Raw genomic sequence first — 26,001 nt, 5'->3', positions numbered from 1 at the left:
GTCCAAAGGATAGTAAACTAATACCCAAATGAATAACAAATAATGAATACATGTGGTGTACCATTCAACAACGAACATCATGGTTAGCTACAGTTTTCAGTTTGAAACTAATGCTCAATTTTGAAGAAAAATAAAATATGGAGAGAAAAAAAAAGGTATTGAAGATTCGTACTATTTTTATAAACGGTACTACTTTACTATACCAAAGACACCTATCAATGATTTCTTTCGCAATTTTTTACATTGCTAACGTACTATTCTGCGTTGCAGAACATTTCTTTAGGTGAAATAATGGATTTCTAACGAAAATAATGTCTATTTCTTACATACGATAGCCCCACGAACCATCACGGGGACGAGGTATGCCTACTAGGTTAGGTTAGGCCTGTTAGGTTAGGTTCCATTAGCACTCCTTTCGTTCAATTTAGCATATACGGACAACATCGGAATTACAAATTCCACCGCATCTTCGACACGTCATGTTATAGCAGCAGCAATAGCGCGTATTGTGCTCTCGTGCAGAAAGCAAATGGCGGCAGCAGCAATAGCGCGTCGGAAATAGATTTTCGTAGAAAACCACATGCATTCGCATTAAAATGGATCAAAACTACATTCCCGAACATCAACAACGCTACAGAAAATGATTTGCGTAAGTACTTTCTCCTGTAAATTTGAAGAAATCCGTCTCCGGTATAGTGAAGTGTTACCTTATAAACTTACCTTCAACATGTTTCTTAATCTCTTGTTTCTTCAAGTTTCTCCGAAAGCATAGTTGCTTTCAAGAATCCTTCATCAATTAAAAATGCATGTAAACACACATGTTTATTTCTGCTCAGGCCGGGGTTTGCCTTGTTTCACTTCACTTCTGCAACCTTGTGTTCTGACGTCCGACGAGAAATTCCTAGAAGGTTAGGTTAGGCCTGTTAGGTTAAGTTCCATTAGCATAAATACAATGAAAATTTATTTTTTAGGCTAAGAGAACTAACTCTAGCTAGCCTAACCTAAGAACGTAGGCATTTATCCTAAAATTAACTTTTTTTCCGTGACGTCAGAACACAAGGTTTCTTAAGTGCTGTGCGATAAGTTTCTTACAACTTGCTCATCACAAACACGTGCGTCAAGTAATACAATTTGTCCGGTACTGAAGTGAAATCAAGAAATCATCTCCACAAGATATAGTTTGTTATTTTAAATAGTTAGTGTTTTATTTCTGTGTAAGATACAGTCAAAATAAAGGTAAACGTTAATATTTGTTAACATTTCTATTATTTTTTCGAAGCATTACGATACGGTACAATTTGGAAGATTCCATATGTATCAGCTGATGAAAGAAACACGCTGGAGAGAACTGGCCGGTAATGAGTGTAAAGCAGAAGTTATAAATTTTTAGAAACTGTAAAATGCACGTTCAACTCGGAGTTCTGGCGTATGGTGCTATTGCCCTACCAACTGACGTCCGAACGAGCTTTGGTTTCGCCTGAAATTTAACTTGCACTGTTTTACGTATGCGTGGGTTTTGTATATTTTTCTTATTTAACGTTGTCTTTCTCCCAATTTGTGCTAATTGCGACACAAATTGAGTAAGAGAGACAAACGAAACCCAAGGCTCTAACCTGGAACGGTTGCTTTGCCATCAAAGTGTACCAGGTTTGATACTCCAGTGGACTGCGCTGGACCCCGTGGCCGAGTGGTTAGCACATCGCGCTGCGAAGCTAGGGGTCCCGGGTTCGAATCCCGCTCGGGCATCGTTGTTTGTAAATGTCCATTCATCAATTTCATCATTTCATCCCCGTCTTCGCAAATGAGCCAAGAGGCACAAAACGCGAAGTAAAATAAAACAAATAAATCAATCAAATCCAGTGGACTGCACTGTAGTTAGGACAACCCTTCAAACTGTACGTCTAGTCCCTGTTAGCGTACTTGAACATAAAGTGTACGGTAAATTTCTCGTATGGGACAAACAGCTGAAATTTGCTAGTTCATTTAATTTGAATATTCGTACTTACGTATTCTGCATTGAGAAACATTGCTGAAAGTGGCATTTCGCTTATTTCACGGAAATAAGCTTTATTTGCAACATATTGAGTAAGTTTTCTTCGTTTCTTTTTGCCTTCGGTAACACGCAAAATGGCGATCACAGTTTCACTAGTGTACTCAGCATGCAGTGTTTCCACCCCACTGCACCCAAAAATACCTACGTGGCCCACAAACCATTCATACATAGCCCCACGAACCATTTTCGGTAAGGTTAGGTTAGGTAGGGTCACTATAGGTTACAATAGTTAAAAATTGGTTTCGAAAAAAATATGCGTAGCCCCACACACCATTGACGCATAGCCCCACGAACCATTGACGCATAGCCCCACGAACCATTGACACATAGCCCCACGAACCATTGACACATAGCCCCACAAACCATTTGTGGAAACGTATCTTCTTCAGTTACAAAAACACGTGTTTGGAAACACTGACCAGGATTACGTCATCACACACAGGCTACATCCACCTGGAAGTAAATGGATGCAAGAACTTCCGTGCATCGGTCACACATTTATATCGAAAAATAGATGATTTACTGTCAAAATTCAATGAACGATGCGAGAAAACACTTCCCCGAACTTCGAGAAGTCTAAAGAAACTGCATTCGGTAAGTAATTTCTCCTGTAAATTTGATGAAATCCGTTTGTCCCATACGAGAAATTTACCAAGTGTACTTAAAACAAACGGGGTGGGTGATCGGCCCTACACCCTCGAAAATTTCGACTTTTTAAAATGTTATCTACAGATTTCAATGTTTTAAAAGCCTGAAATTTATTTCAAGATGCAGAAACCATTAATGTACGAGATATTTGGTTCTGCAGTGTGACCGACGTACGTCCAATTGTTCGTATCCCAGACCATTTCACATCTTTTTTTTTAATTGCAAATTTTATGCTGCACACACAAAAACATGTGCATTAAAACCTAATATTCCTAACAAGAACATAAAATTACTATTTGCGTCAAACCTAACAACACTTTCGGATTACTATGAACCTCGAACCCAACAACGTAAAATTACTAATACCTTTACATAGCACAGCTTTTCTTGTCAAATAAATCTATTGCATATGCAAGACAACCATTACGGAATTACAAGCATACCTTAAAAATATTCACTTTCTGCTACATGGCTGTCAAGTAGTACGCGTTTTACAAAGCCTGGAGGAATAATGTAAAATTACCGTGAGCATGAAACCTAACTTGCCTCACCCACAAACATGGACGTCCGCAGGATTTTTTCCAGGGAGGGGCAAGGAAGGTATTTTTTTCCAGGGGGGGGGGCAACATGGTATATTTTCCTCAATAATAGTGTTCATCCCTCTAAAAACATTGCTTATATTTGAATTTATCATGTTCGTGCAATAATTAACACACATTATTGTGGCTGAAATTAAATTATATGTGTGAAATATGTAATTTTTTGTTGACTTTCGTTTTCCAGGGGGGAGCCACGGCCCCCCCCTTGCCCCCCCTTCCGGACGCCCATGCCCACAAAGAACATAAATTACTATCATCATCGAACTTGACACTTCAGTAGGGAGACAATCTGACACTTTTGGCCTTGCGAACAGTCTATGCCAGAAGATAATGAGCCACACCTGGGTTTCTGACGTCACATAGACTTTCAACAACACAACTGATACTCATGATAATCCTAAACGACTAATGTGATAATCCTACATATAATTATGTGCACACTGAAAGGAATAATCATGTGCAACTTGTTTTCCAATACATTGCCTATTCTTCACTACATCTTAACATTCAAGAGTAGTACATTTTAAGCACAACGTGAAAAATCAACACGAAATGTGTAGCTCCTCACATGCAATTCATGTCACGTTGCTGTCATTATGTCACAAATGATTCATAAAATCACTAATTACTCAATTATAATGCACCTCTGAGAGTTAAAAACAACAGCAGACATTCATATGGAGCACAACCTTCATAAACTTGACAAAATTTTCCACTTTCTCACAGGTGTACAGAAGGTCAAAGGTACCAAACAAAGTTTGCTGAATATTTTCCCACACAGTGAGGCCAAGGACCTATGCTTTGTCCCGGGAGTCTGTGGAGCAAGGTCACGCGTAACGGTAGAGAAGGGAAACAGCAAGTGGGCAGAGCAAAGCATTGCACACTACTGATGTCTGAGCTGGTAGTTGCAGCCGTGTGCATTGCCAGAAATTTTTGCAGGGGGTCGGGCAAATGATAAAAGTTGAATAGTATAAAGATAATAAGTATTATTACCATGGTTGTAAATATTATTATACAATAATAAATATTATAAACTAACAAAAATAAATTTTATTCGAAATAATAATAATAATAATAGTTATATAAATGGGGAGACTAGATCCACCAAACAAGTGAATACCAGCACAAGTATTTTCTATTATTTCCTTTGCATTTTACGCAGTTAGTAACTGAAGTGCATTTTAATAACTTTTGCACGCCTCTTTCAAGAAAAGGCTTTAATTATTAGGGGGATTTTTTTCATAACATTTGTTGTGTGACCTCTCACCTACAACTATAATTATTATAATTTTGAAAACTTTGGAACCATTGTCCTCCTCTGTAGCCTAGCAGGTTAAGGCGTTCACTCGTCTTAGATCATTTGCTGCGGGACGGCGTAGGTTCCAATCCGGCTCTGGTCGGAATTTATTCAGCCTACGTATAGGGCCGGTGGCAACCCACCATCATGAGGAAATTGGGGAGCTTCGAATGAGCAAGCGTAATTCGGTCCCGGAAACCTACTATAACGGCTGGGGATACGTCGGGCTGACCCTCCGACTATTCCAATACTGGTTGCAGATCTCCATGCTTAGAGGTGACGAAGGAAAGCATGGGAGGGAGACTGGCAGTCGGTAGGTAAGCCAAGGCCCTTCAGGGCTGTTGCGCAAAGGATTATTATTATTAGGAACCATTGTTCTTTGGATGAAATGGTAGAACATAACCTTGTTCCAGTATTTTTCACTCAATGTTTTCAATCCAATGCATTTTTACTTTGATTTTTCTGTTCTAATACTAACTAAATTAACTTAATTCTGTTCATCACAATAAGAGTAACAAACTTTTGGCTTTCTTGTATCTTTAAATGAATGATGCCAATGTTCGACCCCCCTCCCGACGCCCATGGTTGCAGCCACGTTTCCCGTTCATGTACCCACTTCCACTCTCACAAGTTCATTGGTCAAGCCCTATCGAGCCACTACTTGCGCAAACACTTGTTTTTGTTTCCTTGCTCCAGAGATTCCCTCAAAAATTACCTTGATAATTTTAATTGGCAGATTTTGATGTTTTATGTAATGTAGAAAAGGTTTCAAGTCATGGAGACCACAAATAAATCTCACAAAATGTCTACAATAGTAGTACAATAATGTGTTAACATTATGCTCATACTTATTGTAATATTTGTAATAACATAAGTAAAGTTCACAGAAAAGGGAAATGGGGGAATTTTTCATTTCTGGGGAAACTGATGCCCTGGTATATAATTGAAGGCACCAGGCACAAAGTGCATACTTCTGAAAGTATTGAGGTGTGCATCCTCAGGGGTCCCCCCTACCCTTTTAAAAGATCCTCTTTGTATGATAAATCATGATGTAATAATGCATAATAATTTCAATAAGTAAGATATTTTCTTGTTTCATTTGCTTGTGCTACTCCTATGTAATCTATATCTAACCTCAGAAGTGAATCTATTATCTTCTAAGATGAAATTTGATTTTTCATCATCAGTGACAAAACTAGCAGAATGTGTTTTCTTTTTTAGGTAAATTTATGGGTGGATGAGCCAGGCACTGGGGCCAAGTAGTTGCTACATTGCACTATGACAGCAGTCTATGTCTGATTCATTGGTAAGGTATGATTATTTCTTCTTTCATCAATTTTAAATTATTATATTTAATAGAATGGTGTCAAATTATAAAAATACAAATATTTAGAGGTAGATTCAAGGACCACAGTGATAGATTCTTATCTTGGGATATGTTCATCCTTCCTTCTTGTTGCAAATACTTATCCCCTGGGTGAGCTACAAAGTACCCCTGAAAAGTACCCCTCGCTGCTTTTTCTGTTCATGTTCCATCTGATAATAATTGTACTGTTTCACATTATAGAATAAAGTACAGTATGCAACATTGTTATTCGTACACATAGAATTTCAGAGGAAAAAATGTCATGTCTACTAGTAAATATAATCATTTTCATATGTACCTGGAAATTAATGTTAATGAAGGTTTCACCAACAAATGTCAATAAAAATGTATGTTCAAAGTGTATAAACAGAGCATGTAATTTGTGTGAAAAGAGAAAAACACGCTGTTTCATGCAACATTGTTATTCGTACAGGCAAGAGTTTCAATCTTCCTCGCATACAGCGCCACCACTATTCGCGCGATTTCGTGCAGTTTGCAACTTCGTAACAAGTTTGAACATGCAGGCACGCTCCCCGTCAAGCGGAATGCTGGCGTAGGTATTGTTGTAGGCCTATCGTCTATCTATCAGCATGTTCGAAATGGGCAAGGTGAAGGAACTTAGTTCCGATCTGAAGGATGTTATTATAAATTTGGCCCTTAGAGGTTATTTGTTAAGAACAATTGGGCAAACAGTCAATAAATCACACTCCACAGTTCAATAGATAGTAAACAAATTTAGAGAGGATGGTTCAACACAGAATGTGCTGAGAAAACCAAAAGAGAGACGGTTGAATAAACGTGATGAATGCTTTATTTTAAAAAGAGTGCGAGAAAACCCCTGACTAAGTGTTCCTCAGTTATGACTGTTAGTAAAAAATGTTGCTGGCAAGATGAAATCTGATCAAACTGTCCGACGTGCCTTGTGGAAGCATGGATATCATGGCAGAATACCACGAAAGAGGCCGTATGTAAATAAGGTGAATCGCAGGAAAAGACTTTCATTCACGAAAGAGCACATCCACAAGGACCAGGAATTTTGGGATAGTGTCATATGGTCAGACGGGATAAATAGGGTCTGGAGAAAATCAAATAAAGACAATGATCACATTAACACAGTTCCAACAGTTAAACACGGTGGTGGGTCATTAATGATTTGGGGCTGTATGTTGTCCAAAGATGTTGATACCATCCAGTTTATTGATGGTATCATGGATGCATATGTCTATTTGGACATATTGAAGAACAATGTAAAGCAGAGTGCCCAAAAAATGGACATGCCGCGTATCTACAGATTCCAACAAGACAATGACAGTAAGCATAAGGCGCGTGTTAACATGAATTGGCTAATATGGAATGTGCCCAAACTACTACAAATAATAATAATACATAATAATAAAGTGTACAGTCAACGCAGCATTTGCTTCAAACAAATTCACAAAATGTTTTCAATTATTTCAATTACTGTCCTCACTTGGCCTGTTTCGTGTTTGAATTAACTACACTTATTATTGTATTTTCTTCTCTGCATTCTAAATATTACAATAAATACTTAATATAAAACAACAGATTTTATATTAATATTTCGACTATTATTACCTTCCACTGATGATATATTGCTTATTTCTCTAATAAGAACATATAACTAAAATCTCATGATTATCAATTTCCCTGATTTACTACTATTTTTTTAATCCACTAACTCACCTCTAACCAATATGGCGTCATCTCACATCAAGTACCCTAATCGACCAACCTGTATGTATCTACCTTGGTTATATTTATGTGGAAATCTGGCAACATGGCCCTCGGTTGCCATTGCAAATGGTGCTGCAATCTGTTATCGAAAAATTACCACAAAATTGTGTTTAGTACGGCCTTAAGTGTACAAATAGAAAAGTTGTACAAAAAGGGGCATGTTTCTCTTTGTTTCATTTAATTTATTATTGTCATTGGTTATACAGAATTTGGGTAAGATTTTATGTTCCTAATGATATTAGTTATTGAATTGTAAAGAAACAATTTCAAAAGGGTGTATTTCCTTTCAGATATTTTTGCAAATCTGTGTGTACGAATAAGAATATTACATACTGTATATCATTTTGTGTATATTTAAGCATATCCATTTGATATTCTACATCAAATGCATTTAATTTTAGTCACTTTATGTCGATTAAGTCCTGGATGGATATATTTTTAGATGTGACATTTGAATTTTAATTGGCAGATGTCGATGTTTTTTGTAATGTGCAAAATGTTTAAAGACGTGGAGACTACAAATAAATCTCACTAAATTTCTAGTAGCCTACATTTCCTGTGTATAACATTATGTTCTTATTGTTGTAATACTTGTAATAAAATAAGCCGCAGTGGTCTAGTCAGTAAGCAGTCTGACTGCCATGTGGGAGACCCGGGTTCAATTCCTGGAGTGGGTGATCTAAGGTCGCAATTTTTCTAGCCTTGTCCCTCCCATAAGGTGGCTCTGGGGTTTGCCCAGTCTCAAATCATTGGGGTACCTGGCATCAACCCAGGTGGTTAAAGGTGACCAGAGCTTGGTGCTGATCACATCACCTTCAATATGGCCAAGATCAAGAATGTGTGAGGTCTTACCCCCACATCCCCTAAAATGTGCCTTCATGGCATGGTGCAAAGCACATAGGAGCACTTTACTTTTACTTTTTAGAAGGGTTATGTTTATTTTGTAATAAGTGCAGTTTTAAAATGTTCACAATTTTAAAACCAAAATGTAATTTTATATACTGGTTTTGATCAGTTTTTTCAACCCTGTAACACTGAAATTTTATTTTATTTACCTCTTTTGAACCCGAAATTGACTCTTTTTGTACCAAAAATTTGTTTTTTTTTATTTACCAAAATATGTGCCTCTACTAATCGCAAAGATGAGGATAAGTGATAATAGGATGAAACTGATGAAGGGACACTTGCAAAGAACACCCATGTCCAGGTCGGGATTTAAATCCGGGATCTTTGGTGGGGATATCGAAAGTCGACCACTTAATGCATCTGACCATCGAGCCAGCTTTTAAATTTATTGTTGCGTAACATACTCTTAATATTTCATAATTTTTCATCCACCTCCCCTCATCACATCAATCCATCTAGCTCTTCCATTGAACTAGATAGGCTGTGCTGGCTAATATATGGGATTGTTTTAAATGTAACAGTTTTTATGTGTTATGGTATCTTTCTCCACATTTTTCATGTCATTTATATATATTATTCCTTTGTTTCAGATTTGAGACAAGCAAACTTATCTTGAAATGAAAGTGAGAAACTGAAGAAAGTATGAACAATCTGAATGAACTTAAAAGACGGAATATTGATAAACATCCAGCATTTGGTTCATACCTGGAATGTATGTCAAGAGCGCTTTTAACAGGTGTATCAACATTTACTATAGGTATGCTCCTGTTAGGTAATATTGGAGGAAGTGAAAATTGTTCAATACTCTTGATTTTTATTTCCTGCATCTAAATGGTGATATTTAGAATGGTGTCAACGTTAACTTGAAACTGTAGGTCTTATTTCAAAGGATGCTCATTGAGCTAGATATAGCACTTTATCTATGTAATTAATAAAGTTATTTTAAAATTAACCCATTTCTGGAAATTGCTAGGCATCCCAAATGTCATAGTAGTAACATCATTGATTGTAATCAAAGGGTCCTGGGATCGATATCCAGTGGGAACACATTACACAGTGGATCAGATCCCAGTTTAAACTGTCTTCTAGTCCCAATTAGCCTATCTGTGCATAAAGTGGACTTAAAACAACAATTCAATTCAAAATGGAAATTGCTGTTCTGGCAATTGCTGTGAAATTGCCCTTTATTCAGTTGACATTAGTACTGCATTAACCATCATCCCAATAATGTACAAATATTTGTAAGTTTTTGAGTCACTCGACGTTAGTTTTATAATGACTTCATTCAGGATAAATTCTTATGTGAATTTTTAACCCATGATGCATCACTAGAGTGCTACATCAATTGTTTCACAATTAATAGGTTCAAGATAATATAGGAAATTGTTTTGTTTTTCCTCTATGACTCCTGACTTGGGGAAGTAATTTTCTGATTCTTAAAATCCAGAATTATCAGGAAATTTTTAATGCCAGTGTATTAAAAAATACTTCATTCTTGAAGTTTTCTACGCTGTAAGTGCTAGAAATTTCTTGGAAATAGCAGTTTTCATTCCAGAAATGCTAAAACAATCCCTGCAAAGGAAAATTTCCTAGCACAGGGAAAAGATCCTTAATGTTATCCATCCTGACCAAAATGATGGTTGGGTGAAGAAATTTTTTGCATGTGCTTTCACATCAAAAGCACCCCTCTCTCCTCCTACATCATGTCAAGTGCAATAAATTAGAGAGCATGAAAGTTCGTAGATCTTAAAATTAGTTGTATCAGTGTATTTTCCTGTGTAAACTCTTTGTAAAGTATTATTCTTTTTTGATTGCTTAGATTTTTCTATAGTAGTTTATGTTGAACATCTTCCACTGGCTGATTATCACATGTATTGATTTCAGATATATTGCGAGTTCTTGCATCTGTAGCACAAATGTTCTGAGGTTAAGTTTCAGTGTTGACACAGCATCACAAAGAGCAACTGAAAATCTATAGCAGTAGAAAGAAGCAAGTTCTGTTAAAGTCAGGGATGTAATTTGATAACCAAATATTTAATTGTTATTGATGACATGAAAAAGTGTGCAAATACATGATGATAGTTGTACTACCACTGGTTGCTTGATCCGGGAATGCTAGGAATTAAAATATTAGGGGTGCAAACAAATTAACGCTAGAAAGATAAAGCTAACCATTCATTTGCTGGACTACTGATTTCTTCAGAATTGAAACACGGCATAAATTTTGCAAAACATATTTTATTTACTACAAAAGTTAGTATTTACTTACAAAAGACATGAATAGCATGCAGGAATGCAAAATTTCATTTTTATAAGTCTTGTGTGCACTCAAAACACCACTTTGGTGTTCACCACACACAGCTTTGGAGCAACAGCAGCAGAAGAATCTGGTCATTTTCCTCTTGCTTGATGGTCAGAATGCACAAATCTTCCTTCCTTGTTGTTGTTGTTGAGCAACTGCATTCGTTTTTTGCATTCCCACATTCAGGATGTTAGCAAAATCTTGCAAAGTTGTCATGGAAGTTTTGGTGTATGTATAGACTAATGATTCATCTTCCAGACAAGGCAAAATTAAAAACACACTGAAGAAATGCTTGTAAAAGAACACTTCCCTGTCAGTCTCTAACCCAAATGAAGGACGACAGAGCAGGGAGTGGAAGGGATGAGACAAGAAAACGGCACCACATGCATAGTCTGCCAGATCACCCTTTAGCTTTCTAGGGTTAAAAACAGGATATCAGCTGATACCAGCAGTATCAGTTCAAATGTGTGCCCTGGTACTTTCTGGCGTCTGGATGTTGTGTGGGATTCACGGAAATACCACGCAGAGTATAAATATCCTGGAGATTGTGCAAAATGCAAAATTAAAAATTCATTATTTTGGCAACATGGAGAAATAGATTTTGTGATCAAATTATTACCTCACATGAAATTATGAATATTTTATAGCAAAACTCATGAAAATATGGTAAAGTTTCAATGTAAAAATGACATGTTCAAATTTATAAATACTCTGAAAACCTTTAGTTTTGCTGAACTGCAATTTTTAAGTATAATTTAAGTGGACATTTGAAAGAATATCAGCTCAGCCCTTGTTTTAGCATGTGAAGTCCCAGTTACATTGGTTTCCTGCTTCAAACAACTTGCAAGGCTACCAGAATAGTGCTGGACTGGTTTATTTGGTTCTCTCCTTTACCCTCGCTCTTGTAACTTTCCTGTTCTTTGTATGTATATTATTAGAGGCATGCATATTTCATTTTGGAATGAAAACACAAAACTTGAAGTAACATACTGCAATTTTCATTTTTTTTGAAAGGTGTGAGGTGCATTTTCCTACCATGTTTTGTCACGAATTGATGCAAAATAAACTGCAAAATGTAAAATAAACTCTTAAACTCAAAATGTGGAGTTTATTTACCAATGTGACACTTTCGGAAATCTGAATTATCCTGAGTTATGCAAATCATGGAAAATTGATTAATTCTTTTGCAAATATTTGAGAAGCAAAAATTTACTCCTTAATCAACATAAATGTACTATTAGAAGGGAAATGTTTATTTTGTGTAAAAAGTGTAGTTTTAAAATCAAATTTAGAGTGTAATTCACCATTTTAACACCAAAATGCTATTTTATATACTGCTTTTTATCCCAAAATGATCTTTTATTCACTATAAATATGTTGCTCTATGTATTTTATATGGTAGACTAAACTTTCTGCTGAGGTAAATGCCGATGGAAGAAGTGGGAAACTTGATTGATGGGATTTGGTATTTTTTTCATATAACATTCTTTTGCATTGCTCTCCTATGCCACCTTTATTTCAATTCATTTTCAGGTTTCTTTGTTCACAGATCCATCTGGAATGTGTCATTTTTTTTAGATCATATTATTGCATCCTTATTTTGAAATCCTAAACAAAATACCTTCCATTATCATGTGTTCGTTGAGGCCATCCATTGGTCCTTTGATTCTCCTCCACGACGTCATCTATATGTTCATGAAATCTCTTCTTTAAGTTTCTTCTGGTCTCGACAATGCAGATTTTTCACAGGTACTGCATTTGTACATTGTTTCTCATGTGTTTGCACCTATAAAATATTTTCCCAATTTTGTTTCGTTAATTGATTAAAAAGAATATTTTGGGTTTATGACGAGACTAGGCAGACGAGACTTTCCCGTTCCTATTTATCCTCATGCAGTGCACTACAAAATTTCCCAAACCTAAATTCTCCTTAAAAAAAAAATTCATAGAGCCACCGCACTTTGGACTCACTCGTCAAGCAACGCACGGATACGCAGCATTGTGATTGTTATCGTGAGATCATACCCTTAAAGCTCAACGTCCAAAATAACACATATGGTGACCAACCGGTTAGAATGAACAGCTCTGCGAATGAATTAAGCTCACCCCTAGCCCTTACCTTTAACTTAAATTCCCGCAGGCTTTTAGGAAGAAAAACAAAACAATTAATCTACACTGATGGATGAAATTCGTAAACTCAAAGAAGTTCAACTATTTCGCTTAACCGGAAGGGGGGGGGGGGGGACGTATGCTAGCTTTCCGTACACCCCAACCCAGAACAGTAGAATTTAACATAAAACCCTTGCTGAAATGGAAGTTCAGTTTATCGACTTATGAGACCAGAGCGAGATGAACCTTTCCATCCTGAAAGAAACATTCTTATTAACACGTTACCATTTAAATTACATCAAACATGCCTGGATACATAATATTGATTTGGAGTCAGAAATACTGCTTTGACTACAACTATTTATTTACAATAACATGCAAACAAATTTGTATTAGACAAAGAATATTTTCTTACAGGTCAGGTGCCAAGTACAAATTATTATTTTTCCTACCGAAATATTTTAACGGTTTCAAATACCGGCATTGTATTATCCAAACAAAACAAAACTGAAACATTCATCAAAGTTTGTCGTAAAGACATACGTCAGAGACCTTTAACCTTCTTTAACGACTGTAAGTAAAATTCCTCAACGTTCTTATTTACTTTTTTCCAATATGGCTGCCACGGACGCCAAGTTTTCCGCCAAATCTTAAAACAAAGAAAGCACACGAATTATGGCCATTTGTGACACACGGATGCTAGCATTATTATATTTGAGAAAGAATTTGGGTGTAGATCACAATTCTTCCCATTCTTGTAACTGTGATGCAAGGAATGACATCAAAACAGTACTTACGGATCAGATGCCATCGGGGAAATTTCTGTTATGTTTAACTTAAAATATCCATCTTTATACACAATGGAAAATCCATACTCATCGAGATTTTTGACGAACAGTCCTTCCTCAACAATTTAAGACATATGGATTCACTTAACACTTCCAATTATGTTCGATTTCCATTGATGCTTCCTCCAATCCCTTTTTACATCCAACAAGATTCTTTCCTCTCCTCCACCGAGTCCTGAACAGTTCCTTCGATTCCGATTCCTGCTCTTTCCAATCCACCGCTTATGCACAGGTAACGGGTGCGATGACTCGTTCCTCTAACCAGTTCACTTATATTGCGCCGTCTTCCGGCGTTGACGAAAGTTTTTCTTTTGTTGCAATACCAAAACGCAAGTTACTAATTGCGATATATTTTAAATGTTCATAATCTAATTTAAATATTATTTTTTGATGTATGCACAATACAATCTTATTTATATCACTTATACAAACATTCGTGTTAATTTTCACATAAAGTGCCTTGAGGCCATCTATTGTCAAATCTTTGTACTAATGTTCGGTTCAAGGTAAATTTAACACTCAAATGCCATCTATCGGCAATTTCGGCACAATCGGCCTTAATTCACTTTACAAATGTTACAGCCATGACAAATATTGTCATAGTTGGCGCCCAACTAAAGGCCGAACCCATCTAAACCATTCTTACAATAGATTAATATTCAACTGAACATAGAACATTTACTCTCATAATCACAAAGAATCAACAACACCATTTACAACATCATACTATTTACAACAAGAACACTGTATGAATATCACAGGAAGGGAATGCTCATGTCGCGCTGGTCACCACATGATTACAAATTTCATCAGGTATTGAGTGAGTCTATGACCCATCAGTCGCGTGCTGTCCCGCCGCAAAACCTTGCTCACTTGGCTCCACAGCCCGCCGCAGGTAAGATTCCACTTGGACTAAAAAGGCAATTATTACCTGATATTTCGAATCCGGACAAAACTGGGCATCAACATTCTAAGTAATCCCTTATTATTTTTTTTTTCAATAACACATGGCCAAACCCGCAAATGAATATCTTACTGTGCAATTTGTGTAACTCTCCTATCTTCACAACTCTAACTATCGTTAGTAATTGTAGTTCCCAACTAGCATACTCCGGTCCGCCGCAGAATCCCTCCTACTTGGCCATATTAGCCCGCCGCAGGTGATCATCTACTTGACCTATATGCGTCATTTCTGAACAGTACACCTCACTCTTGATCGGTATAAGCAGGCTCACTGACGGGTCGAACGTGTGAGTCAAGTTCCTGCAACCTTTCATCAATCAATTAAGCTCTTCGTGATATACCTCTACCACAAAGGTGTCATGAATGTAAAGTCTAAATGCATTTCACAATAATGTTTCATTATGCATGTCGAATCAAATTCGATTATTTTAGAAAAATCTTTCAAAGTTAGATGGAAATACTGTCATTAAAAGTTATCTGCTGACATGTGTTTCTATTAGCACGCGTGCCCAAGTTATTTCACCTTTATCGCTATTAACATGTTCCATCAGAATTACCAGGCTGCTGACCACGAACAGAAACAAATTAACAATATGCGAAAAAACCCTTTCTAAAAATTTCATTACTTCACCTAGAATGTAGGTTACCATCGGGTGTGAGTGTAAGAACTACTCCCCCTACCATCACCATACAATCTGAGATAAAGAATATAGTTTTCAATTATTCATATTAAACCTCTTTAAGGTTAGTTAGTCCGAGACTTTTCTGTGTCGGGATGAAACCTGTCCTCGGTTTGCTTGCTATCCCCCTTTGACACTTTCTCGAGTCACCATGTTACTATCATGTATCGGAACTACCACCCTAAAGGAAGAGCACGTGAACCTGTCCTTAGGTCACAATACTGGACTTTATGTTCCCGCAGAACAAAACAAAAGCATATTTATTTCTTTAAACAAAGATTTCTCTTTAAAATTTATTTATTAATATTATATGTAGATACTTTTAACATAGGGTTTGCATACACGTTTCTTAAATTTCAGCATCGGAACCGGAAACTAAATTAATGGATCAACATGTCTAGCAATAAAACTACTGACTTTGTACCATCGATACCGACCAAAAATAAGCCACATGGTTACCCTATGGCATTAAATGATATTACTTCACGATTCGCAAGAGACAATACATGCACACAATAAATTATTTATGTAAACTGTATGTCCCAGTTTCACATACTAATGAAATTAAAGGTTTCAAATATAGCTATCTTCATTTTTTTTTATTATTTATTTATTAAAATTTATGCAACTGCATAAGAATTTTAGCTCACATATAGTTCATCGCTCTAGAAGACTGAACTAAATTGCCATGGCCAAATCTGAAAGTGGAAGGCAGCGTTTACTCATCCTGAAAGTATGTCACTTTCCCAATAAATTTTCACAAGACATGTTCGATTAGATATTTACTCCCTGCACCTCCGAGAAGTTTCACCGAAAGTTAACTAACAGATAATCATAAGGTAAGTCAGCGACATTACAAAGATGAAGTTAAAATTAACTTCAGGTCATCCCCATGACATTTTCGGCGTACATGAGTACGATGCATGATCAAGCTTGTTTTAATGATCAACGTACACGAAAAAGAGGATATAGCATGAAATGCTTCAAGACTAAATTCCCTCTTCTTGAGTTTCGAACCCCGTTGTCTGAATTTTCTTTTACGCACATGCTTAGGATGAGTCATTAAAGTTCTCTTTACACTCGAGCGATTATTCCAACCAGGCTTGGTAGTTCGTTTCAATTTGAACCTGGCGCCATTTCTGATTCTATAACTAAATTTAATTTTCGGAAGGTTTCTGAGAAATACCCCCTTGTCCATATGTTTGTGTCCCCTGTCAACACTGCACTGTGGTTGACAAATAAAGTCAGTTCCGAAGTATTTCTGTGCATGCCCATAGCCTGATCCCTCTGGAACATTTAACATGCCAGCATGAAATGATAACTCCAAAGACAACCTTGCTGTATGCTTTCGATCATCCCACGAGGAAAGACCCCCCAACTAAGACTGCTAAGCTATGATTAGTTATGCAACTTTGATCTTGAGTGGACACATTACTTTTAATGTACCCGTTGACGTAACGAGTTTCCACACCAACAGCTTTTTCCAATGAATCCACAATTACATGATTATTCTCTGTCTTTGCTTCGCAAGGGACAAACATATAACTAGAAGAGAGATGTGCGTTTGCACAGTTTACAACAGAATATTCCATTCCCTCAAATGGTCCTAATTCATACGTGAGAGTTTCTTTTTTGAGGTTGGAATCCAAATATACAAAGTTCTGAGCAACCCCGCAAGCGCCTGAATTCCCACCAATAACCTGCATGTTTTTGACACATTTTGTATCCAGTGACACCTCAACTTTATGGTCACCCTGTATTTTTATGATTTTGTCATCATATACATTTTCATTTGTCTTTTTCTCCTCCTCCCTGCCACCGTGGCTTTCATTTTCAGAAGGTGAGAGACAAACTGAAATTTCAATTTTTCCCTGCTTTAACGGATAAGAACTTGCATGAGATTCCCCTTGAAATTCAAGTAGACCCACCTTAAGTTCTTCTATAAATTCTTTTTGACTCTGTACTACTTCCTGAAAGTCATTATTGTAATCTTTCCTGATCACATCCCAATCCTCACACAATTCACTTAATTTCTGATTAACACCTTTAAAGCTGTCACCAAAGTCCCTTTTCCATTCACTGGCGGAACTGGTGAATATTTCTTTAAGTTCTCCTTTGAGTTCCCTTGTGGTACTAGTGAGATTATCACTAATTTCCCTCTGGAGAGCTTGATTTCTCTCACTAAGTTCCCTTTTGGTACTGGTGAGATTATCACTAATTTCCCTCTTGAGAGCTTGATTTCTCTCACTAAGTTCCCTTTTGAGAGCTCCATTACTCTCTTTGAGTTCACCTTTGAGAGCTTCATTACTCTCTCTGAGTTCACCTTTGAGAGCTTCATTACTCTCTTTGAGTTCACCTTTGAGAGCTTCATTACTGTCTTTGAGTTCACCTTTGAGAGCTTCATTACTCTCTCTGAGTTCACCTTTGAGAGCTTCATTACTCTCCTTAATGAACGCAAACAGGGCATCGAGCGTCACTGGCTCATGTTCAGTACCCATAATGAAAGATTTACCCAATCTACTAAAAAAAATCTACTTTCTTTTTTTTTTTAAGATAAACTGCACGAACAATTCAACAATGCCTAAGTCTCATAATCTTTCTATGACGAGACTAGGCAGACGAGACTTTCCCGTTCCTATTTATCCTCATGCAGTGCACTACAAAATTTCCCAAACCTAAATTCTCCTTAAAAAAAAAATTCATAGAGCCACCGCACTTTGGACTCACCCGTCAAGCAACGCACGGATACGCAGCATTGTGATTGTTATCGTGAGATCATACCCTTAAAGCTCAACGTCCAAAATAACACATATGGTGACCAACCGGTTAGAATGAACAGCTCTGCGAATGAATTAAGCTCACCCCTAGCCCTTACCTTTAACTTAAATTCCCGCAGGCTTTTAGGAAGAAAAACAAAACAATTAATCTACACTGATGGATGAAATTCGTAAACTCAAAGAAGTTCAACTATTTCGATTAACCGGAAGGGGGGGGGGGGGGGACGTATGCTAGCTTTCCGTACACCCCAACCCAGAACAGTAGAATTTAACATAAAACCCTTGCTGAAATGGAAGTTCAGTTTATCGACTTATGAGACCAGAGCGAGATGAACCTTTCCATCCTGAAAGAAACATTCTTATTAACACGTTACCATTTAAATTACATCAAACATGCCTGGATACATAATATTGATTTGGAGTCAGAAATACTGCTTTGACTACAACTATTTATTTACAATAACATGCAAACAAATTTGTATTAGACAAAGAATATTTTCTTACAGGTCAGGTGCCAAGTACAAATTATTATTTTTCCTACCGAAATATTTTAACGGTTTCAAATACCGGCATTGTATTATCCAAACAAAACAAAACTGAAACATTCATCAAAGTTTGTCGTAAAGACATACGTCAGAGACCTTTAACCTTCTTTAACGACTGTAAGTAAAATTCCTCAACGTTCTTATTTACTTTTTTCCAATATGGCTGCCACGGACGCCAAGTTTTCCGCCAAATCTTAAAACAAAGAAAGCACACGAATTATGGCCATTTGTGACACACGGATGCTAGCATTATTATATTTGAGAAAGAATTTGGGTGTAGATCACAATTCTTCCCATTCTTGTAACTGTGATGCAAGGAATGACATCAAAACAGTACTTACGGATCAGATGCCATCGGGGAAATTTCTGTTATGTTTAACTTAAAATATCCATCTTTATACACAATGGAAAATCCATACTCATCGAGATTTTTGACGAACAGTCCTTCCTCAACAATTTAAGACATATGGATTCACTTAACACTTCCAATTATGTTCGATTTCCATTGATGCTTCCTCCAATCCCTTTTTACATCCAACAAGATTCTTTCCTCTCCCGGACCGAGTCCTCAACAGTTCCTTCGATTCCGATTCCTGCTCTTTCCAATCCACCGCTTATGCACAGGTAACGGGTGCGATGACCCGTTCCTCTAACCAGTTCACTTTTATTGCGCCGTCTTCCGGCGTTGACGAAAGTTTTTCTTTTGTTGCAATACCAAAACGCAAGTTACTAATTGCGATATATTTTAAATGTTCATAATCTAATTTAAATATTATTTTTTGATGTATGCACAATACAATCTTATTTATATCACTTATACAAACATTCGTGTTAATTTTCACATAAAGTACCTTGAGGCCATCTATTGTCAAATCTTTGTACTAATGTTCGGTTCAAGGTAAATTCAGCACTCAAATGCCATCTATGGGCAGTTTCGGCACAATCGGCCTTAATTCACTTTACAAATGTCACAGCCATGACAAACATTGTCATAGGTTCATGTGCCCTCAGACCATTTGTACCTGTGATACCTGTTATTTCTGACTGTGATGAAACCCCAGATGTGAGGTCAGAACTTCTTGAAGGCCAAGCTAAGGGAGCTGGGTAATCGATCTTCACAACCTCTTCCAATCCACTGCCCAAGAAAGGTCTTATCCAGGTAAAATGACACACTTTGCAATGCGAAGTATGCCAGAACATGGTGTAGAATTTGACTGTGCTGCAGAAGTGACAGTCGGGTTCACACCGATGTTCTGGACTTTTAAACCATCAAGTATGTATCCAGGCACGTATCCAGGAATTTCTTTCGGGGGGGGCTCAACACCATTTTTTTAAGGGGTATATAGTAAGAACCTCACAATTGTGTGTTTAAGACCAGAGGTGGCAATTGGGTTCCAAAACGGGGGGGGGGGGGGGGGGGTGCGGAGGGCGTTTCAAGGAAAGTTTATTTTCTCTTGGTAGCCAAGGCTTAACATTAAGAGGTCATAATGTTGAGGCAAAAAAATAAAAAATGGGGAGCAACTATCCCTTAAATCGTTGCCACTGTAAGGCTATCATTTTAATCAGAACGTGAAATCGGAACATTTTTTACCACTCGACTCCTCTGTTTCCATGCATTAATATTGTGTGCCGGAACCATCTCAGTATGTGGGTTTGTCCATTTCTTCTCATCAGGCATAAAAACATCTATGGTGTCTTTGAGTGTTTTTACGAAGCTGTTACACATGCACGGGATGAACAATCCACTCGATAACGCGAGATTCAAATTGTGGGCTGTGAACTGGACGCAGACAGCTCTCGAATATTTCTCTCTGATTCGAGCCTGAACACCACTAATGTGTCTTGTCCTCCCATGTTTGCAAATCTTATAAAAGCCGAAACCCACCAAATTGTTCATATTCAGGCCTTAGCACTCACAAGTGTTCAAAAATGCCTGTCACATCTTCCGCTGTCTTGTCATATATCGGCACGAAACAAAGGAAGTCTTCTCGAATACAGGTGGATCACGAAATAATTAATGCACAGTGAAAACCCTTCCTTTCCCAACACATCTAATTTTTCGTCTCCCAGTATGATGAAATGCTTACTCATTTATATCCAGTGACGTGCCCAAGGGAGGTTTGGTGAGGCAATAACCCCATTTGACCCAGTATTCCTTTAAAAAAAAAAAAAAAAAGAAAAGAAAAGGAAAAAAAGAGGAACGTCAAAGACTGGGAAAAAATGGCAAAATCAGAACTGACCACCAAATATACGTAGGATGCGTAACCCCTCTCCCTTCCAAAAATCCTGGGCACGCCTCTATTTATCTTGGACACATTTTTTTAAAAATCAACTCACCAGAAGTTTTTATCATCATATTGGAGATTGAAGTAAGATGCGTTCTTCCTGCAGGTTTGGATATGATCCTTTAGGGTGCTGCCGTCTGCCTGCCTTCACACCTAACCTTAACAAGGCCCTAATTTTCCATCCTTGTGACTTGGATTTTCAATACTTTGGAAGGTTTCAGACCGAAGGGACACGCGATACATGTCGATTGGAATGAACCAATCAACAGCAACGTTTCACACCGTAGCGACACAAAAGGCCACACAAACCTAATTTCGACTTGTGAAATCCTCAGGCGACACGGTGTGAAATCTCCCTTATTAAGACACTGTCATTGTCACCTCGAAGTAGTAGCTCTTGTTGACCACAGAAAAAATTATTCTCAACCGGTGGGAATACTCCTCAGTTTTCTTCTCTCTCCTATATTTTCTGGGCTTGTTCACTATACAGGCAACACCTTACGATTTGATATACACAGGACATGTACTATGTAGACATTTTAACGAAAAATCAGTTGGTCAAGGATGGCTAGGTGGCTCAGTTGGTAGAGCCCTGATTTGGATTCTGGTAGAGCCTGCAATTTCCGCCTAAAATGTCTACATATGCAACATCTTGCTTTCTCTTCTCGACATTCATAAAATTTTCGGCTGTCTCTTTATGGTAGTTAAGTGTTTGAATTTGTTTCGAACCCAGTAGGCTTAAACAAAAGTATTTTTTTATGCCATGAAATTCTCGGACTGCATATACGAAATTTAGTTCTGGCAAAACTAAATCATCACTCAAAACTTTGCTTTTCAGTTGATCTATGCAGTTTATTTCTGTATTAATAAACCACTGCAATATCCGGTACTGCTGAAATATTCACTTTAGAGAGAGACAGACCTTTGATCTCTTCGGCCCTCGAACCAAACTTAGCACTACACTGAGGCCCCGGAAGTTCTGCTGTCGTCGATGTCTTCATTTTCGAATCACTATATCTTATAAAGCAACCAGAGGATGCTGACTGATCTGATCACCAATCGACTGTATGAATTGTCACACTTACCTCTGAAATCTCATTAACCGATTCTTTGTACAGATCAACCGAAAAATTGAATCCGCGTATTTTTATCCTCATTATATTCTAGAAAGTTCCTCAGATAAAACGATTCGTTAATATTGCCAGTAGTTGACTCCTTCTCTCATTCAAGAACGTACCCTCTCCCGCCTTCCAGAGATTAGAAATTACAACGAATCGCCCTACGTGTGGCGCTACCTTTGTTGTGCAGCTTCCAAATGCTGACAAGTCTCTACATAGTGCTCAAGTGCGTTGCGACAACACCGAACGCGCAAGAAAAGTGTACGTGCAATATTATCAACAACATTGTTATAGAACATTCTCCGTCTTGCCTCGATAATTGTCTATCTCCTCAAATCATCGTCAGATTATTCAAAAAGCCAAAAACCTAATTTCATCTAGTGTAAAATAAAAAAAAATCCTTGGGGGGGGGGGGGGCTCGAGCCACCTTAACCCCAGCTTGGATACGTGCTATTAACAATAACAGGGTTATAGAACATTCTCCATCTTGTCTCGATAATTATTTCTCCCAAATTATCATCACATTATTCAAGAAGCCAAAATCCTAATTTTATCTAGTGTAAACAGAAAAAAATCCTGAAAGGGGCTCGAGCCTCCTGATTCCCACCTTGGATACGTGCTATTGACAATAATAGGGTTATAGAACACTCTCCGTTTTGTCTCGATAATTATTTCTCTCAGATTTATAAATTTATTATCATCACATTATTCAAGATGCCAAAAATCTAATTTTATCTAGTGTAAATTGAAAAATTTCCTGAGGGAGGGGGGGGGCTCGAGCCATTAACAATAACAGGGGTATAAAACATGCTCCGTCTTGTCTCGATAATTATTTCTCTCCTTACATTATTTTCACATTATTTAAGAAGCCAAAAACCTAATTTTATCTAACGTAAACTGAAAAATTTCCTTGGGAGAGGGTCGAGCCCCCTGTGCCCCATCTTGGATACGTGCTATTATCAATAACAGGGTTATGGAACATTCTCCGTCTTGCCTCGATAATTATTTCTCTCCTTCAATTATTGTCACATTATTTTATTCCACACCACAAGAAATGATAAACCTCTAGTGTATCTAGTGTATCTAGTGTAAACCTAAAACTTTCGGGGGGGGGGGGGCTCGAGCCCCCTAAGCCCCCCCTCTGGGTACGTGCTTGTATGTATCCACATCAAGCATTCAACCATAACCATCATAGTGTCAAAAATAAAAGGGCCCACTTTGTGATCACTCTGTACATGGAAATGGGGTTTGAAATTTTTGTGTCTTCTGCGAGAGTCATCCCTTTCTTCCCTTTCCCAATTTAAGTTGGGATGTATAAGCTACTGTAAGACCATATGTATATGACACATTCTGAAAATGTTGCTCAGGTAGCCTTGAAAGTTACTTGAAGCAGGAAACCAAGACTTGCCCATGCCAATGCTTGATTAACTGGAACTTTACATCATGGTCCTTCATGTTTAAATGTTGTTTACATTATTGTCTGCTGGTGTGTGGAACATTGAGGAATATATGAGGGGGGGACCCAAATTAAACCGGGAGGCCGTCGACCCACTGTACCCCCTCAAGAATTACATCGATTTTTTTTTTAATCGACAGATTTCAACATTTTACGTAATATGAAAGTGGTTCCAGCATTAGGAAACCACAAATAACGGAGATATTTGATCGCAAAGTATGACCCGCGTAAACACAAGAAACTCCTATTCTGCACTACTATCACTCATTATTCCCTAAAAAAATTCCCAAACAGCAGCAAAACTAACGCTCCTGGTGTAACAAAAATGTTACAAAATAAAAACCTAACCTAACAACTATTTCCAATATGAATGAGAATACATAATTTTTGAAAGTACTAAGAAAACAACGTGAAATCACTATTGTGACCAAACCTGGCCCTCCTAACCTAACAACTATAATTTTAAAAAGTACTAACCTTAAAACAATGAACTTTCTGCTACGTGGTTGCAGGGGCGAAATGTGTCAATTTGCAGACGAATCACACATTTTCATTGGTAGCACTTACCACACTAAAAATGCATGCCCACCTTCCAAACAAATTCTGGGGCAGTACCATGTCACATGACTGTCTCGCTTATTGCACAACACTTTAGCAACCTTGTGTTCTGGTGTCACGGGGCCTACGTTGTTAGGTTAGGCTAGCAAGGTTTAGTACTCTTAGCCTAAATAATAATTTGTCATTGTATTTATGCTAATGCTACCTAACCTAACAGGCCTAACCTAACCTCGTAGGCATTCCTCGTGTACTGAAACATCGTCTCCAGTAAATCTTGCGCTCCCTGATGTAACACCATGATTGCCAACCTTCAATCTTTGATATTTCCAACATGGCCCCAAGTTACAAAACACAAACAACGTAACAACATGTTCCTTCATATCACATGCAGATGACAATGATGAAAATGCCGTCATAAATAATCCCATCAAAAAACTTTCATTACTCCACTATAATACATCTCCTAAAGCTAAAAACAACACAAATCGTTCGTGTAGAACATAATCTTCATAAATGACACAAAAATCATCACCTTACACATGGGTACAGAGGGTCGATGGTACCAAAACCGGAATTTTGTAATAAAAAATTGTGTATTTATGTTTAAGTGTTACAAATTTAATCACCTTCAAGGTACAGTACTGTCCTTTTGATGCAATGCACTGGTCTAAACATGTTTTCCACTTGAAGCAGTCCTGAAACTCTTTTAATACCTCCGTTGCTTTTTTTCTTCACCTGTTCCACGTCCACAAAACACTTTCCTTTGAGAAGTTTTTCATTCAGGGAATGAAAAGAAGTCGCATGGAGCGAAATGGATATGCTGGGTCATGTTGTTTTTGGTTAAAAAATGTTTTGCACACTGTCGTGGTGAAGCCACCACTTACCACTTGCAATTCCTCACTCAAAATCCATTTATAGGAACTTCAGAACACACCAGACAAATCAACAAGTTCGTCAGTTGTTCTGCAATGGTCTTCCAAGATCAGTTCACGAATTCTCGCGATGTTTTCATCCATTCAGGAGGTTGAAGCTCGCCCTGAGCGAGGTCGGTCTGCAAGTGACAATTCACCATTCCTGAAGCGGGAAAACCACTCGCAAACTTGTGTTTCCCCAGAGCAGCTTCCTTGTAAACTGTTTGAAGAAGCATTACAATTGTTTCTCCTGTTGTTTTTCCTAACAGAAAACAGAATTTCACAGTCTCACATTGTTCAAACTTTTCAACCATCACAAAAATCAACAAACAGGAGAGAGGTGCTTAACAAAAATTTACTACGTGGCACCATGACTTCACTCGATGACGCTGGTCAGCAGACTGATGCAGAAGGGCATCTAGTGGCAGAATCATGTACTACAACAAGCCTGCCCACCAGAGAACGATTCCGGTTTCTTTTGGGTCCCCCCCTCGTATTATTAAGTCATTTTAACAGGATAGAAGAGTATTTTCATTGGTTTTGTATTCACTAGTCAACTATTATCATTGTTTTTTTATAGCATTTTCAGGAACATATTTGACACAGACATTACTTAAGAAGCAACTTCCATACAGTCGAAATGGCTTCATATTGATATCATCTGTTGTAGCTGTTGGCACATCTTACTATATCACAACAACAAGAACAAAGGTTTGTCAGGCTGCTTGGATGGCAGCAGAGGATAGACACACTTATTTGACAGATATTTCAAATGATACTGAATGATAGTGAAACTTCAAAGAGTATACTTTCAGCTTATTGTGT

At 37.6% G+C, this 26,001-nt stretch overlaps 1 protein-coding gene across 3 annotated transcripts; it reads left to right on the top strand.

Moving 5' to 3' along the window:
- Positions 1-1,316: 1,316 nt before the first annotated feature.
- On the top strand, positions 1,317-25,970 carry LOC145983906 (transmembrane protein 141). Of its 3 annotated transcripts, none has more exons than XM_083117017.1 (4): positions 1,317-1,355; positions 5,819-5,903; positions 9,215-9,381; positions 25,757-25,970. In XM_083117017.1, exons 3-4 carry the CDS (start codon positions 9,267-9,269, stop codon positions 25,960-25,962), a joined length of 321 nt encoding a protein of 106 aa, XP_082973143.1. In that variant the 5' UTR covers positions 1,317-1,355; positions 5,819-5,903; positions 9,215-9,266; the 3' UTR covers positions 25,963-25,970. The 3 variants fall into 3 exon arrangements, with proteins under 3 accessions (XP_082973143.1, XP_082973144.1, XP_082973145.1); XM_083117018.1 differs by having other exon boundaries at positions 5,819-5,908; XM_083117019.1 differs by lacking the exon at positions 1,317-1,355 and adding an exon at positions 1,364-1,503.
- Positions 25,971-26,001: the final 31 nt, after the last annotated feature.

The sequence above is a fragment of the Lepisma saccharinum genome, chromosome 2 (assembly GCF_977018435.1).
Source record: "Lepisma saccharinum chromosome 2, izLepSacc3.1, whole genome shotgun sequence".
Lineage (NCBI taxonomy): Eukaryota > Metazoa > Arthropoda > Insecta > Zygentoma > Lepismatidae > Lepisma > Lepisma saccharinum.
This window is presented reverse-complemented; position numbering and strand designations above follow the sequence as displayed.